We start from the raw sequence: 17,050 nt of genomic DNA, 5'->3' as shown, positions 1-17,050 counted from the left end.
TTTGTCTTGATGTCTTAATTCTCAAAATCACCAATTTGTATTCACAGTATATAGCAACAGTAAAAAGCTAACAAAATTATTAGTTATGCTTGCTTGACCCCCTCTAAGCAGTTTAAAAACGTATCAGCAAAACATGCTGCACAACTCACTATGGCTTCCATGTCTGTTACATGATATCTAATTTGCATATAATTTTCCCAGATTTCAATACAACACTTTCATGCAACAGATTTTATAATTGATATCCTTTGTTCTCAGTCACAGAGACCACGCAATCTGGCAAACTCTGCATAAATTCCCACACACAAGCATGTGATGTTGTCATTCTGAAAGAGCCACTGCTGCTTCAGGAACACCATACCCATTCATTACACAGCAATTACACAGCCGCAATGCAATGAAAAAGGTCAAGTATTCACTTTCAGATGCTAATCAGCTCTTCGCGCAAATAGTTCCCACTTGCTGGAGCAAGCTGACGTGCAGGGCACTTACTTTGCTGAGCATGGCTCCAATGATGCTCGGCCCATGGCATTGCAGCAGGCTCTCCTGATTGACAGGGTGATGACGAATCAGGTTTTTCACCATCAGCAGGAAGGCAGCAATGCTGTTTCTCTCTAGTCTGCCCTCTGAGAGAAAAAAAAAAAATAGGGCAAAACAACTTTTAAGATTTCCTGTGTTAGCCACAGTCACATTCAGACATTACAAAGCACTTTATTGACATTATCATATCTCAGGATGAGTCATTAGTTATATGTCACGGTATTTGTCTCACGTCTGTGATGTGTTTGATCTTTGTTCCATCTACCTCCTTTTGTCCATGGTAGAATTTATGCAAGGTGCACTGAGCCACTGAAGTGCAATTCCTCATGCCCGTGCTGACTCTGACATTCAACCTATTAGCACTGATTTCGCAATCTTTGCTACGTTTGTCAGTTGTATACAATAGTATGTGCCTCTTATCTGACTGTTGAGCACTTCCTGTTTGTCCTTGCATCATGCACCATATGTACACTCTGACTCACTGCTATTCAAAATGTCTTCTGAGTCTGAAATGGTATTCATGATGGTTAAAGGCTAATTTCGCAAAAGTGCCTAAATATTTCCACCTCCACCCAAACACAATACGTGATACATGCCCACAGTCATAAAAAAAAATTACATTCAAAAAATTTCTAAGATCTTTTTCCAGAAACAATGTCACTTAATGAACACAGTATCATTGGATTTAACATACAGTGCAGGAAAAAAATTAATACTAAATACGGCCTAACCTGAGGACTTATTCAGTGGCAGCAACATGGCGGCGGGGCCTCTGGAGGAGGTGAGCTCCGGTCCTAGCAGGTCTGAGACCTCCTGACCACCGTTGTAAACCGGCTCGGCCTCACATACCTGCTCGAGCAGCGGCAGCAAAACACCTAAACCCCCCACCACGTTTAAGACATCCTGCAGGGGAGAAAAACCACACTCATAAATGTGTTTTATAGTCCTACTTTGATCAGAAATTCAAGAACAACCCTAATTCCAAAAAAGTGAGGACGGTGCATAAGAGACATCACAGCCACATTCATGAGGAAAATTCAACATGTCTCATATCTAACCTTGATGTCCCAGTTCACTACCCTGTGTCCTGTAAGCCTGCCATCATATTGGTGATTGGGCGACAGGTCCAGGCATATCTGGCTCTTGAAGGCCTGAAGAAAACATACACACATACACACACGTAAGCGAGAATATTAAGCTGGAATTTCCTAACAAATGCAGTGGAGTAGAATATGTTTTCCTGCATTTCAGTGGATCACCTGTGGAGTGTAGTAGAGCAGAAGCCTGCTGTTGAGATCAGATAACTCTCCATCCGCTTTGAATAAGGACACGTGATTGGGGCCTGTGATGGAGAGAAGAAACCAGTGTAGGCCATCAAATAAGCAAACATTACTTGATTCATATCAAAAAAAAAACACTTGCAGGGAGTATCTTTTCAACTTGTTTTCTTTACTACTAGTTTCCTGCGCATTGTGAACCCCAGAATGCTAAAAAAAAATTAAATGTTCAAGGAGTATAATGTGTGCAACATTTGCATTGTAGCAGAGCGTGACCTACCCGCAGCATGCAGAGCTCTCGCCTGTGTCTGCTGCAGAGCCTCGTGGCAGATGAAGGCAGTGCCAAGGAGCCCATCCAGAGACGTGGGGGTTCCCCACTCTGTGTCCTGCAGTCCGGCGGGGATTGTGTGCACAGGGGAGTCGCCCAAAGAGCCCCAGCGGCCTCCTGCAAAGGAGGCTGGGAAAGACTGGGAACGCATGAGGGAGGGGGCATGGGCAGGGAAGGCAAACTCAGGAGATGATGGGTTGGTGTAAGAGGACATAGGAAGGTTGGGGGAGGTGGTGGTGGTAGTGGTCCGGTGGCCTGCAGAGCCAATGCAGCAGGATGTAAAAGGCTAAGGGAGCAGGTTCAGGTGGGGGAGAAACGGAGGAAGTTAGATTGATAGAGAGGAACTACTTAGAAATAATACCATATACGTACATTAGATACCAATTTCAGTTACCTCACTGAAAGATGGAAAGCGAAGCTGAGCAGTTACACGCTGTTCACCATCGATGTAGACGGTGACCAGGTTCTGACCAAATGGACGACGGCCTGGGATGTGGACTATAGCCACTGAATGCTGTGATGAGGACATTAAAGAGCACACAAAGTTGTCAACGCTGGACGATGCAAAATTGGTGGCTGAAGTTTAGTGCTTACAGTGCAAAGGGACATTTTTGTTTTAAGAAACTGCGGCAAACAGTCTCACAGTTCACAACTTTAATTCAACCACACTGATTCTTACAGCCACTTGTCTCTTCAGGAGGTGCACTCTTCAATTTTCTACAGTGATTATCATCCAAGGTCACAGGCTCAGACAACATCGCTTAAAAAAATGATGAGTGATTTTCTCCGAGGTGGACTCTATTTTTATTTGGGACAGACTAAATGTGGACAACTGTTGGACAAAAGCCTAGTTGTCCACACTCACCCAGCATGAGTCAACTAGTGGGTGCTCAGGCAGCGCGACAGCCATGTAGTCTTTCTTAGTGCAAACAGCCACGACCAGCACGCCCTCCATGGTGAAGAAGGCTTCCAGCCCAGTTCCACTTGCTGTGAAGAAACTTTACAAAAGACAACAAATTCTGTCAAAAAATGTAAAACGCAGCCATCTATATATAATAGCTTGCAATTCAAGTTAATTCTCACAAATGTGTCCCTTTACCTGTAGAGCTGTTTCCTGCGTGGTCCTTTTCCCATGTCGTGCTGCGCCCCTGTGCCAGAGTTGGTTGAAGGTTTCCGGTTGTTGGAGAACTCCATGTTCAGGCAGAGCCAAGCATGAAAGGCAAACCCGCTGCCAGGCCAGCGTTGGATTGTGGGCACCATAATACCTGCCATGGGGGGCGTAAGATCGAAGTACTGCAAGGCGCTGTCCTGGCCTTCTCTGGCCGCCATGGTTGAGAGCACTCGGATGATGCGAGTGCAGTAGGGGTGCACCTTCCCCACCACAGTGCCATTGTCCTGGTCCACCCGGAGGAGTCTGAGCAGGCTCTTCAGCTCCTCTGGTCTCAGACACAGGGAGCCAAGGTCCTGCAGGAGGCTGAGCAGGGCGTCTGCACACTGCCTGTCCAGACTCTGGGGCTGCAAGAGCACCTGCAGCAGTGCCACCACCATGCCTGCCTCCACAGCCACAGTGCGACAGGATAAAGAGCCACCGCAGACGGCAGCCAGCCACTGGGCCACCAGCAGCTGAAGGTCCCTCTGACCCGACAGGTCTGGCAGCCACTGCAAGAGCAGCAGCAAAGGCTGGTCGTTACTAATGCCAAGGTGATGGGCGTGGGAATGCTCGCCCTCCACCGCCTGGAGACATAAACAGTGAATACAGAGAATCAAAATAAGACAAAGGAATGTTCACAAGTTAACAAGCAACATAGTTTAAGTAGGAACAAGGTCATCAATAAGAGCAAAAATGAGTTCTACTGTCTCTGCAGTCAGTGGGGATAATGAGGTAATGTGTCTTTCACCATGTTCATCAACTCCTGCAGCAGCCTTTTGGTGGGTTGACCTTGACTCTTCAGCACATCAAATAGCTGGGAGTAGCCAATCCTCTCCTTGAAAACCTCCTGAGGGGAAAGGAGACAGAAATAGGCTGGAGAAAGCTGCTCCACAGGGGATAACTAGTTGGCACACTTGGAAGGGAATACAATGAGAAAACAGCTTTCCTCAGACTGGCATCAGAGTATAATATGCTTTATAATACATGTACAAAAGTATGAAGTATTCATGATTTCACCAAAGAAGATCACCAAGGACCTTACCTTAGCAGAGGGTGAGTTACTCATTATAGCTGTGAGGACTCCTAAGGCATGAACTGTAATACTGTCTGTTCCTTTCTCCCAAACCTACATCAAAATAAAGAGGTACAGTTGATTATGGTATTGCAGAACTGCAAATGTGCACCGTTGTGAGTTGACACCAAAACCCCCCAAAAAAGGTGGACAATTCATCAACACTACATGATCAAGAGGAAAACATATCAACTTTGAGGAAATCTTTCACCAAATGAACAAGGGATTTTTGTTCTGATAAACTGTGAAGTGCAAGAGGAAGTACAGCACATTTTCACACCAAAATTATTGGAGCACACTGGCTCAAAGTAAGTGAACAGCTGTACCAGTCACTAAACAATCACCTCTTTGTCAATTACTGATAGGTCCTAGCATGCAAAAAACACAAAGCCAACCACCAAAAAAGAAAAACTGAGGCAACCCCCAGCTATTGCTGGAAATGAGGCAACATCAAACCCCAGGACAAGAGCCAGGTCTTTCATACAAGCACAACCGGTCATACGACAGAGCAGCCCAAAAAAACGGGGAAAAGAAGGAATGACATGCATCGAAAAACAACCATTTCATGCACTATGAAAAACACTGCATGCTCTTCTTACCCGGTGTTGTCAACAGGGAATTCAGCCTCTAATTATGAGTGTGATATAAATCAACACTCCCACATGAGCAAAGATTAATCCTCCAGCAGTTGATAATCTGAATCTTAACTTTTCAAGTTCAAAGCTAACATCAGCTTGTCCTTTAGTATGTTTCAAGTTGGATTCAAGTAGAATAAAGAGACGCACCAAATAACAGTAATCGCATATACCATAGGCTATAAGCAACATTGCATTCCAGATGAGACAGATAAAAACAGAACTCCAGACAACTATCAGGTACAGCCACATCACCTGCTTTATTTACAAATGAGTGTGAGCCAGACTTCCTGCCTGAAGCTTCCTGTTTAAAAAGCTCAAAGCTGTGAACGAGTGGAAAGAAGGCTGAGTTTCCTGCTGACAGACCAATATCAACACCAAGTGGGGGAAAGTACCTGGTCCACTTCGACCTCTGTGAGTAAACATGTAGTGAGGTCACACATAACCTCACGTTCCGGCCTATGCCTGTTGCTCTGAAAGAGCTACACATGCAGGTACACACGCAAACACACGCAAACACACACACACACACACACACACACACACACACACACACACACAAAACACAAAACACAAAAAGACAATTAGACAAAAAAAAGTCATCTGTCAAAGGTAATGGAGGCAGGTTTGACCCTGGTCCTGCAGGTGCAGCGGGACAAAACATAAGCTGGAAGCATAAACATTTCTGTGATATTTCACATTTACCAAATAAAAAGAGGTTAGACAGCAGATGTGGTGACAGATGTGGCGGAAACTGACATGACATAAAGTAAAAGGTGACAGACTGACAGGCAGGCAAAATGACAGAAGGACAGATATAAAGAGCTGACAGAGCAGACAGAGACATTTTAGATGGGCAGGGGTCTGACCTTGCTGTTCTGAATGAGCCTGAGGATGTGTTCAAAGCAGTTGTTGTTGAGGAACACAGCCTGCAGGACTGGTCTGTCAGAGCACTGCAGGATCTCAGGAACGGCAGCTAAAATTGGCAACAAGGATGTTGTGAGGATGTGTTAATTTATCAGACACTGGGGAAATCAATTATTTGACCTCCATACTGATTGAAGGAGATAGAAAAGGAATGCTTTCTTCAAGACGAGCGAGACTCGAGATCTCGTGGACATGCTCTTACTCAGCATTAGGCTCTGGAGGGAGATCAGGCTGTCCTCCCAGCTCTGCCTGTCTTGGTCCTCACTGCTAAGCAGACGGTTCCAGTTGAGGAGCTGGAAGAAGCTCTCCAGTATTGTTTTGATCTCCACCTGCCGCTCCGCGGGGCTGCTGGAGTGCAGCAGGTGGATCATCGCGGTCAGGCACTGCAAAGTCAGCCTTGGGAGCGCCATGGCCTTGGGTTCAGGGGAAGTCCGGCAGCACCACGCTCGCAAAACGGAGAACATGTCCTCAACAGAGTGAGGGGTGATGGAGAGGAGGCCATTCTTCTGCAAAAATACAGACAAAGTAACTGTAATCAGTTTTAATCTGCACTTGTAGTGTAATCGCTGATGAAGAGGACAGATATGATAGCAGACCTTTCCTCCACTGATGACAGCACCCTGGAGATGAATCAATCTGAGCGTGAGGAGCTCTGGGATCTGGTCGCTTTCCTGGAGGCTTCCTGTGAAAATGTGTTCAAACCAAGAAACAATTATATGCAAATTAAGAATACACCTCTTCATTTGTAGCTTCTCAAGGTTGGTTCTTTCACCTTTGCTAATGCATGCTGCGATTGACTGCAGCCCCCTGCCACGAAAAATAAAACAAAGTAAAAATAAACAGATAAATAAATAATAAAAGGGAAATGTTCATGGTACAATGGCTGAGTAAAACGTGCCCCTGAAATGGCACCTCTGTAGCTCAGTTATGCCAAAAAAGAAAAGTCTTAGCCTTGCTAATTGGTTAGGTATTACACAATTAGCTCTTAATGTTTCTAATTAAAGCATGCTATTACGGTATAATCCTCCTAAAAATTTGGACATACTGAAACATGCCCAGACTGAGATTTCCCACATGACTTATAGAATAGCGCTCGCTGATCAAACGGGCTTCTATAATTAGAAATGCTTGGACTGATAACCTGATAATGAGACGCTGAATAATTGCGTTTTTAGCCCAAATCCAAAATTTGATCAACAGAGCAAGTATGATTTTGTGGGAAATTTGGAACAAATGAAAGCAATTTTTTTGTTTGTTTGCTTCAAAGATGACAGATCTAAGTTGTGTTTGGCCAGCGGCAGGAACAGTTTGATTCTTGTGGTATGTGAGGTCTGACGGAGATCAGAGTGGCAGAGCAGATGGAAGGGAGTGTCTCACCATGGAAGAGAGCAGGCAGCTCCTCTGGCAAGGCCAGCGGGGAGAACTTATACTTGTTCCTCTCCAGCAAGCTCACCTCCTCCCTGCAACACACAAAGCCTCAAGTCACCGCGCTGACTCCCACTCACATCACGCCTAGTCAGTCAGCGACCGCCGCTAATACTGCTGCGACTCATGAGGCTTGACTTCAAGGCTTAGAGGCAACAAGACAGGGTGTTACACATCACAAAAGGTTGGGCAAGATGTTAAATGCAAAAGATAGTCTTTCAGGCTTTGTGTGGCTAAATTCCACCTCCCACACACTCGTGCAGGCTTCTGCTGGCTAAAGCAGCACACACTCACCCTGCCAGGCGTCTCCTCCATGTCTGATTAGGGTCAAACAGACTCTCACAAAGCACAAGACCATACTGCACCACCAGCTGCAGAGACGACTGCTCCCCTTGTCCCGCCTTGAGCTGATGAACATGTACAAAATACATACGATGAAACACATCCTCAGCACAGATGCACCTGTTTTTGACGTTATTTTTAACATGCAACAAATACACCACATTCCAGTACAATGAATAGAAGGCCATACACGCCCATTTCTCTTTTCACTGTGAACTAGTTCTGTTACTTCTGGGTGAGGATGTCACACTCTGTAAGCAGAATAAATTGTGTATAGGTTCACGGTCTCTCTACTGTATATCACACTTCTGCACAGTTTGGCTAAAATGGCACTAAATAATCTTTGCATGCATGACATACTGAGCCTGCTGTGGAGCCAAGACTCAACATAGATCACTGAAATCTGTGTCCTGTTTGAGCTACAGTTTAAAACAGCCTTACCTGGTCCAAACAGAAATTCAAAAGCTTGATGGTTTCGAAAACAAAACCAGGGGTCTTGTCTGGGTCGATGTTCTCCATATTCCTAGAAGTAAAGAGAAACTCACACAAGTGAGTGTTGAGAAAATCTGCCTGATGCTTACCCAATATGGCATATGGCATAAGAAAGCACCAATTCAGTGAACGCAGAGAACATAAGGGACGACTTCCTGACACTGAGCTGCAGCTGTTTTGCACAATCTGCATCGCAATTTCAGGAAAGGTTGAAAAACTAATTCATCTGGTTCCCTTTATCAATGGCTGCTTTGTTATTGGCAAGGATTTAACATTTCAAAAGGGAACCAAATGACAAGATGACCAAATTTTGTAGTTTATGTGAACTCTGGCAAATTTGTATTTACTCAAAAAAATGTATTTAGTCTCTGGTAACAGCTTAAATATTGTTTTATCCCTAAGAAAATACATCCAACAGCCTAACATCTATTACTAAAAGCAGCACAGCCACAATTTAAGGAAGAAATATTAAATGGCCAGCAACTGAAGATGTAGTCCAGTATTTCTGTCTGCTGCTTATTATCACGATAATAACAGCTCCACTATGTGACGTGTTTTCCTGCCATGACGATGAAGCACACACACGGCAGGCTGAGCCCTCACCTGCACACAATGATGAAGAACTTGATGAGGAGCAGGGGGTGTGGGGTGCTGCTGTTGTGCTCTGCTACGCCTGAGAGGTGCACCGCACTGTCCCATAGCTGGGTGCTGAGGAAAACCAGGACCTCCCTGGGGAGCAAGGGCACCTCGGAGCTGCTCTCCTCCAGCCTGGGAGATGGGAGAGGAGGACGTGAACAGAGTGGAGGCAGCAGCAGCAGCAAAGAGGCAAAGGGCGTTGTAAAAGGGGCTGTGTTTACACATAACATAAACATGTCATCGGTATCTCTACAGAGGGTCAAAGTTAATCCTGCTTTGGGCAATAGAAACTGGTGGGAGCTCTTGGGTATGTAGTTTCTGTAAAATAAATGTTACAACTCACCTCCGAGGCCCCAGTGACTGCACATCAATGAGCCTCTCGAAGGACGCCACGAACGCCTCCAACCACTGCTGCAGATAGCTCACATCTTTCTGCAGGAGGGAGGAAAGAGCATTTGAGGCAATAAAGTCAACTTTATGCCTTCAGGCACATGCACAGTGTTAGTAAAGAATGTATGTATGTATGTATATATATCAATGGAATAAGCTCTTTGGTTGAGCTTAGTTGTTGTATCACTGTCAAAAAATGTTGAGCATTTAGCTGTGACACACTGTGGCTAAAACACGGCACTGACTAAACCATATGACCTGTTTTTGAAATAGGGTGTTGCAGAGAGATGCAACTCACAGAGAGGAACACATGGTTTTACCAATTATTTCCTTTTTCAAAAACAGGGAGGTTGAAAGAAAAAACTGTATTTCATTGTCTTCAGCGAGACATTCCTACACCACTGCCTCCTTATAATGTCATTTAAGATGGCTTCAACCCTACGAGGATGTTTACATACAACAGTCGTTATCTCCGCTTTAATCAGCCTCTGCAGTGCAACATATCCTGCCACTCTTGCCTCCTCACATCAGTCTCTCAATCTCACATCGACGAAATAACACAGATGAGTAACACGGCTCACCAGAGAAACAGGTCAGCTTTAGAGTAAGGAAACTACTGAATTAATCTTGTATAAAAGAAACCAAACGATCACAAATGCGTCCTGATGATTGAGACATTTCAGGCAACTCTCAGGAACCCTGTGTTTCAAAATCTAATTGCAAAACACAGGATATCTAGAACTGTTCCTTGATGCCCTCGTGTGATGGAACAAACTGAACACTTTGATGAGCAGCAGCAGCCTCTGCAGAGCGGGAAGCGTGAAGGAAGACATGAGTCGTTTCAGACTGACTGCCTTCTTGTACACAAATAGCAGACAGTACTATGCGTACGGCACATGGTGTAACAATCAATCAGGTGCTTCCCCTTGGCCAACGAGCAAAAAATGAGCAGCGCACAGTATGCTGCAGTTGATATAAGTTACTTCAAAAGCTGCACCGTGACAAAAACCTCAAGCACAGAGCTCCAACATACATACTGTAACTACAAGCTTCTTGCATGTCTAATGTGTAGCTAACTGTCACAGTTCCTCTATTAAAGAGAAATGGAAATCTAATGCAGTTAACTCTGAAAACACTGAGTAACTATATCTCTTCTTATGCTGCATTAATGTTAAATGCACATTACCAACTGCCATTGACTTATGAGCCAGTCCATCTCTCATTGTATGTGGCTGAGCAGGGTGCCAGGTTCTTGCGAACCCAGTCTCAGGTGAGCCTTCAGCGTCGTCCTCAGCTGGCAGCTCAGAAGCTGCACATCACTCCTAACCAGCACCAGGGTCTGACCTGTTCCTTTCTTGTCTTCCAACGTCAAGCGAGCAAACCAGGAAATGACATGTCACTTTAACCGACGCTTATTTCCTTCATACTCTGCCTCCTCATCAAACCCCTTCCTCTTTTGGCTCTCCTGCTAGCTGTGAGCAGATATGAGGGAGGTCTCTAGAAAAACATCCCACAGCATCAATAACTGCCTTTGAGCTCTCTAAAGTGAAAACAACAAAAATCTGCCGTTCTCTGTCTGAACATGTGTCACTGGCTGAGCTGCGTGAGAACACAGACCAACTAAAATGTGACAAGATGAGGCAATAAATGTCATGGCGTAAGGAACACTGTATTTCCACTTGGGGAAAGTTTGGTTTGTGTGCATTCAAGCCATCACTGGAAGCTTTATGTAATAACTTTGACAAGTCAGCTATTGAGAAAAACAAAATAAAACCTCTGCGTGTACTCTGTGAGAACAGGAAACTGCAAACAACCTATTGTTTTGTGCCTCTAACATCTGGATGATCGGGTGTTTGAGACATGGGTAGGAGAGGCAGGGACATTGAGAAATAGTTGCAACACCCCTTGAGCTTTGTTTTATTTTCCAATTAAATATACAGCAGTGGAACAAGTGATTCCTCCCTAACATTGCTGAGGATATAATAATAGGCTTTTTGGATGACACCTAACAATACAGTGTTGCTGATGATGATACCCTGCACAGAATATGTCATCAACTGCAGTAATAGGGGTTAATCAGTGACTAGATTTGCAATTTGTGAGTTTGCATATGGATGTTAAACTGAACCTGACTACATGGAGAAAATAAGCATTGCTTTTCTAGTTTTATGAGTAAGGAAGTATCATTTTTCTGTTCCCTTTCAGATGCTCTGATGTGATGTTCAGGTACACTCGTGCTGGAAGCAACTGCAACCGATAGATTTTTAGTGTATAATTTGAAAAAATTAGATCACAAATAGGAAGTGAATCTAGTTTGCTAATGAGAAGTAAAACCAGGGGAACACATTATGGTTTTCTGTAGTAAAATTGGTTCAGACACCTGGTTTATGCCCGTGCCCCTCCTAAAAAGCATATTTTACAAAATTACTATTGATCCACACCTCTCCAAAAATACAAATCCTTTGATTTTACTTCTATCGACTTCTTTCCCTCATCGCTGCGCTCAAGGATTTGTTCAATGTGGGTTTGCAGAGAAACAAAAAGGAAAATCAAAGACACTATTAGAACAGACGTCACAAACCAACCATGAGGCACCAACCCCTACAAACTGTGTCATTTATCTCTGTTTTCTCTGCACATGGCCAAGCAGCTGTGCCTCTCTCTGCTGCTTGGCATTCTGCTTCGCTCCAGCTTCCTGCACAAGTGAAAGCAAAGAGCACTTTGATTTTCCTGGTTGGCCCTTCTGTTGGTAAACAGGGGAGATGGAGGCACACGAGAGAATTCAGTCACAGGGCTCATGGGACAGTCACAGTGAGCTGCAGGTGATAGCTGCTGTTGTTGCACCCCTCAGCGCAGCACACTGATGTGAATCATAGCATGATCAGTAATGGAAACAGTAGGGTGACTGATGGCGTGGTGACAAAAGCCAGGAAATGTGACTGTTCTCCGAACATAGCAGGCAGAGGAGGTGGTTTCACAGCTGCGTGGAGGGCAGCAGTCAGGTGGTCACTGTGGTCCATTTCTACCACTGCAGGCTTTAATTAGTCCCTCCAACAGTCTCTCAAGCTGATGATCACAGGATAATCACACACTTTTTTCAGCAGCTTGTGACATCAGCCATTCTGAAGCGACCGGGAAAGATGCTTCTTCCTTTCTCACTTTCATTCAGATTATCAGACTTAGGTCATCAACAGCTGCATTGATTAGTTGATTAAACAATGAACAGAAAATTAGATCGTGACTATTTAATAATGGATTATTCAGCATTTATTCAGTTAAAATACCAAATGTTTGCTGGCTCCTGCATCTCATATATGATCATTTTTCTCTGTTTGTATGACTGCAGATTGACCACAGCTGGGTATTTTAGCAGTTTTGGGACAAAATAGGCAACATTAAGACTTGACTATGGGCTCTGGCAACTTATTTGACCACAGTTATGAGCTAAATTATCTACTAATTAATTGCAAAATGCATCTGCAAAGTATTCAGTTAAGACAACTGAAGTTATAGCCCTACAACTGGCATGTAAGGAAACAAAACTACTTTAACTGTTGTCAGTACACTCCAGTATTACTGTATTATGAGTGGATAAAAGAACGAGCACATCCAAAAACAATACCATTTTGGGTGTCTTCAGACACGATCTGACAAGTCATGTTACTCCCTCTGTGATTGGATCAGACTGTTCTGTGTATGTCCATATCTGTCAGGCAAGAGCATTTGATGATGGTCTGAAACACATTCTCAGATATGAGATATGGAGCTTTGAAATTGTGCCAGCAAGGTGGTTTTCAACTGCAGCAAATGAAGGAGACAGGCATGTTTAGCTCATTGTATGATGTGCACTGAGCATTGCTTTGCTTGACGCTGCCAGAAACCCGATAACAAAGAAGCATTTCATCAATAAACACTGTATGTTTACATTGTCAATGCAATAAATGCATGTCTATGGTGAAACGATGTGTCCATATAGTGTTGTCTCAAATACAGCAAATAATCAACCCTCTGGTCTTTAACGAAAGATGCTATCCAGAAAATCATCAGCTGATCTGCTTGCCTGTTTGTTTGGTCATTTATAAAGAAAATGCCTCATTTTGGGCCAACTTCACTGCAAGATACGTTTATACTGTATCACAATGCCTTTTCAACATTTCACGTCAGTCCTCAGACCTCAGCTGATCTGAAAGTCTTGCGAGGGGCGTGTGATTTCTTGCACAATCGGAGGAAGCAGAGCTCCTTTATCACCAACAAGCCTAAGCAGGTTTGGCTTTTCTTACTGCAGATACAGAACGACGGCTGTCATACTGTATGTACTCAGACATGCTAGAATCAATTGTTGGGATTCATAACAGATTTATTACATATTGCAAACTCCCATATGATACTATAGAAGTTTACTGAATATCTGAGCAAACATGCACTGATGCTGTCAGGATATCTCTTATATACTGAGGTGGATTAATGCTAAAAAAAACCCTGAAATGACTGAAATACTTACAGACTTAAATTCAGATCTGCTACGCAGAGTAAAGACAGCTGCAGGGGTGTGTTTGTTGGCACTCAAACAGAGATCGTTAGGCCATTGCTACTAGTAAGTAAAGGCTTGTTTACAGCACTAACAAGAAGCCTATTTAATAGAGCTCAGGTCTTATGCCCGGGTTGACTCATTTGCAATAGTCAAAACTTTCCACGTTGTGTCACAAATCAGAAAACAAGGCCTGTGAGTCGGAGTTGGGATGTGTCCAGTTAGAAAAAAGAAAAAAAAGACATTGAATGTATCAACTTGACTAACAGGCAGACAACAAAAACATTACATACGGTGACATATTGATGTCTGTAGGAGAGCCAAGTGTTTGTTCTCTGAAGTGGTTCAGCCTATTGTATTCCTCTGAGTCACACAAGGTGGTGACGTTTAATACTGGGCTCAAACGAGTCCATGCCCCTCTGCCATGCGTCAACGCAGCTCAAGAATAAGGGCAGGTCATTTGCACACATGCAAAAGCAAAATCCACTAATCTCCAAGAAAGCTCGCAAATCTATGTGTCATTGTCTGGTGAGAAAAGACTATTATAAACTTTGTTCCTTTAGCCTTGAGGGCAACTGAAGAGAGCCAACTGAGAGCCAAGAGGCAGCTTAATAAGGAAGTGGTCCTGCACATGGAGATGCTAGACAGCTGTTATAGTCGGGACACACACGCACGCACACACACACACACACACACACACACACACACACACACCAATGACTCTTTCTGGCTGTGGATTATTTGTGGCAGAGCCTACAACTTGTTTAGTTTGTTAAAGACCGTGAAAGGTTTAGTAAATCCACAGTTGTACATGCAGCAGCAGCAGCAGCAGCAGCCCAGAGAACAAGTAACAGGGCGTATTAGAGACACACTTCCTCTGGGATGTGACCAAAGTGACCACAATGTCCACTTTGATTGTCCATGCCCTCAGAACTGATACACTTCTTGTTCACTTGTGCCTCTGATGCCCTGATGCCGTTTTTGCAGTTATTTCAGCTTAATGTCCCACAGTGAACATACAGTACATGCAAACACTGAGAGAAGTCCCATCTTGTTTTCTCTGTCCTCAGGCATGGAAGCAGATTGCAAACACATTAAATAGTAACACGTCATTTATTCACAGCCAAACTTTCTTCCTCCTTCAAGAGGAGACTTGACATGAAGGCACATGCAACGTCCTTGTCCAATTCATTTATTTTCATCGTTATTACCAGAATATTGCACCTTGATGAGCAACCACAGGAATGAGCTGTAGTCGTACCCACAGGGGGCAACATCTGAGACTAACATACCTCATAAAGCAATATCACAATGAGGATCTTGCCAAACTAGTTCAGATTTTAGACTTGAACTGTAAGAGTAACAGGCAATATACTGCTGGTACTAATGAGTGAGAATATTGTCTTTTCCTGGACAATACAACCAGGCTTCACTACAATATCAGTCCCATTATAGCTGAAATGTGCTTCACTGAGGAAGAGAGACAAGGAGAAACAGGAACAGGAAGTAGCCTCAGTGACACCTGCATGGCAGGTACACGATCAAACACACTTCTTTATGAGGGTTAATCTGCTTCAGTGGCTGCTTTCTGCTGTCAATAACTTCAGTGGCTCAGTGGCTCGGTGACACAGTCCTATGATACGACATGATATCCGTGTCCGGCATGCGCAGCGCAGCCTCTGCCTCTGGGTAAATAAACAGCTACTGGACAAACAGACCAGGCAATAACTGGCGACTTCCTCATTTTATCGGTTCACAACACACGGCAGAAAGAGGACACACGGTGTGGATCACAGACCACCATGGTGTGTGTATCGGTTCGTGTTTTAAACTTCAGGCAGAGCACCCGCTGCAACAACAGGTGTCACCGTCAGGTCTTCCGCACTTGCACTCACCTTTGTGTAATATAACATCCACAGCTCATACAGCCTTTCCTTCGATGGCATCCCGCCGCCCTTGTGGTTGCTCATTATTTCACCTTTTGTGTTTTGTTTTGTTTTAATAAATCATGAAAGTGATGAGCGAAGCCAGGGCTGTCTGAAGTTGTTTCCTTAAGGCAGGAGGACGCGGCACGCTCCTGCGAACCATTCCTGCAAATTCAGGCGCAGTAATCCACACAAAAGTGTCCACTGTCTCGGCACGCAAAGTTAGCAGAGTGGCACGAAAAAGCAAAACATGACGGTGTAGATCCGACCACGCCGCGATCACTGTCGAAATGGTGAAACCAGGAACAAAAATGCGTGGAAATGCATGTCTGGAGAAACACCCATGTCCGCATTTGTTGCTGTATGATTCCTATTGGAGAGAGTTCCCACGGAAGCGACAGATGCCATCCGCTCAAGACCAAGACACGACTGCGCTGCCCGCAGGAGAGGTGTGCAGTCCTGTGTTACATGTGATGGTCAGGAGCAAGTGATCATCAACTAGAGTCTGACTCCAAAAAGGCACGAAACACACTGAAGAGTTGATTGTAGATCATGCTCACAGGTAGGCTGATATTCTTAAAGACACACACACATAAACACACAGACGCAGCCTCCTGCAGGACTGATACAGGAAAGCTACATGCACTGACAAAGATGAAGTGGAAATGCATTTTTTTCTATTAAGTAATCAATGGGGGGGGGGGGGGGGGGGGGAGGCCGCACATATATGCTTGTATATGCGCAAATGATCCTAGCAATTTCTGTAGACTGAGGATGATGACGGACAGCAAGCAATATTCGGTACTGATAATACAAAAACACAAACACGTGACTGAACTTCAGATTCTAACATGTTCCTGGTGCCTTAGTAGTGAACTAATAAATAACTATTTCTCATCATGTTATTATATTCCCAATGAAGACTATCGATCAATAACCCTGTAACTCTGAGAGACCTTGGTAAAAGTGGTGTTACACACATACTGAAAAATGCATTCACTTGAAGAGTTTGCATGTTTTAAGTGGTCCCGGTGATGTAACTCCACATACTGTAAACCTACGTGGTCTGGCAACAGCATACCCATTCATTCTGTTTGTTTTACATAAATTACATAAAAAGCAGATTATAAGTTTATGGGCCTAACTAATATTTACCATACTGTAAGTTTAGTGCTTGTTTTTTGTGGGTCAGTTGCTAAAATTTGTAGAAAAGCAGAGAAAATGCACCTGTCCGTTGAATAGGTTGCTGTATAGACAACTTTTTCCTGCCTGCTCATGTACTCTATATGTAATTTGGGATCCAGGAGTTAATGTTAATTGGTAATTGTCACTTGATTGGCCACTAACATGTGTTACAAATTGGCAATTTATTGATTTATCAGT

At 44.0% G+C, this 17,050-nt stretch overlaps 1 protein-coding gene across 3 annotated transcripts in view; it reads right to left on the bottom strand.

Moving 5' to 3' along the window:
* nbeal2 (neurobeachin-like 2) overlaps window positions 1-16,171 on the bottom strand; it is a 34,704-nt gene extending 18,533 nt beyond the window's left edge. For 2 of the 3 annotated variants that reach the window (XM_076737390.1, XM_076737391.1), the window contains exons 1-20: window positions 15,638-16,171; window positions 9,168-9,256; window positions 8,792-8,956; window positions 8,138-8,219; window positions 7,649-7,761; window positions 7,307-7,389; window positions 6,526-6,611; window positions 6,132-6,435; window positions 5,872-5,978; window positions 5,398-5,484; window positions 4,338-4,421; window positions 4,044-4,142; window positions 3,245-3,879; window positions 3,011-3,143; window positions 2,540-2,659; window positions 2,098-2,431; window positions 1,800-1,882; window positions 1,599-1,691; window positions 1,272-1,443; window positions 493-626 (exon numbers count right to left, since the gene is read on the bottom strand). In XM_076737390.1, the coding sequence (XP_076593505.1) occupies window positions 493-626; window positions 1,272-1,443; window positions 1,599-1,691; window positions 1,800-1,882; window positions 2,098-2,431; window positions 2,540-2,659; window positions 3,011-3,143; window positions 3,245-3,879; window positions 4,044-4,142; window positions 4,338-4,421; window positions 5,398-5,484; window positions 5,872-5,978; window positions 6,132-6,435; window positions 6,526-6,611; window positions 7,307-7,389; window positions 7,649-7,761; window positions 8,138-8,219; window positions 8,792-8,956; window positions 9,168-9,256; window positions 15,638-15,712 (3,078 nt within the window). In that variant the 5' untranslated portion in view covers window positions 15,713-16,171. The remainder of the gene's footprint in view (window positions 1-492; window positions 627-1,271; window positions 1,444-1,598; window positions 1,692-1,799; window positions 1,883-2,097; window positions 2,432-2,539; window positions 2,660-3,010; window positions 3,144-3,244; window positions 3,880-4,043; window positions 4,143-4,337; window positions 4,422-5,397; window positions 5,485-5,871; window positions 5,979-6,131; window positions 6,436-6,525; window positions 6,612-7,306; window positions 7,390-7,648; window positions 7,762-8,137; window positions 8,220-8,791; window positions 8,957-9,167; window positions 9,257-15,637) is intronic. The other variant, XM_076737392.1, reaches the window with a different exon arrangement.
* Window positions 16,172-17,050: the final 879 nt, after the last annotated feature.

This window comes from Chaetodon auriga, chromosome 8 (genome assembly GCF_051107435.1).
Source record: "Chaetodon auriga isolate fChaAug3 chromosome 8, fChaAug3.hap1, whole genome shotgun sequence".
NCBI lineage: Eukaryota > Metazoa > Chordata > Actinopteri > Chaetodontiformes > Chaetodontidae > Chaetodon > Chaetodon auriga.
The sequence above is the reverse complement of the archived record's forward strand: the minus strand, read 5'-3'. Positions and strand labels throughout refer to the sequence as shown.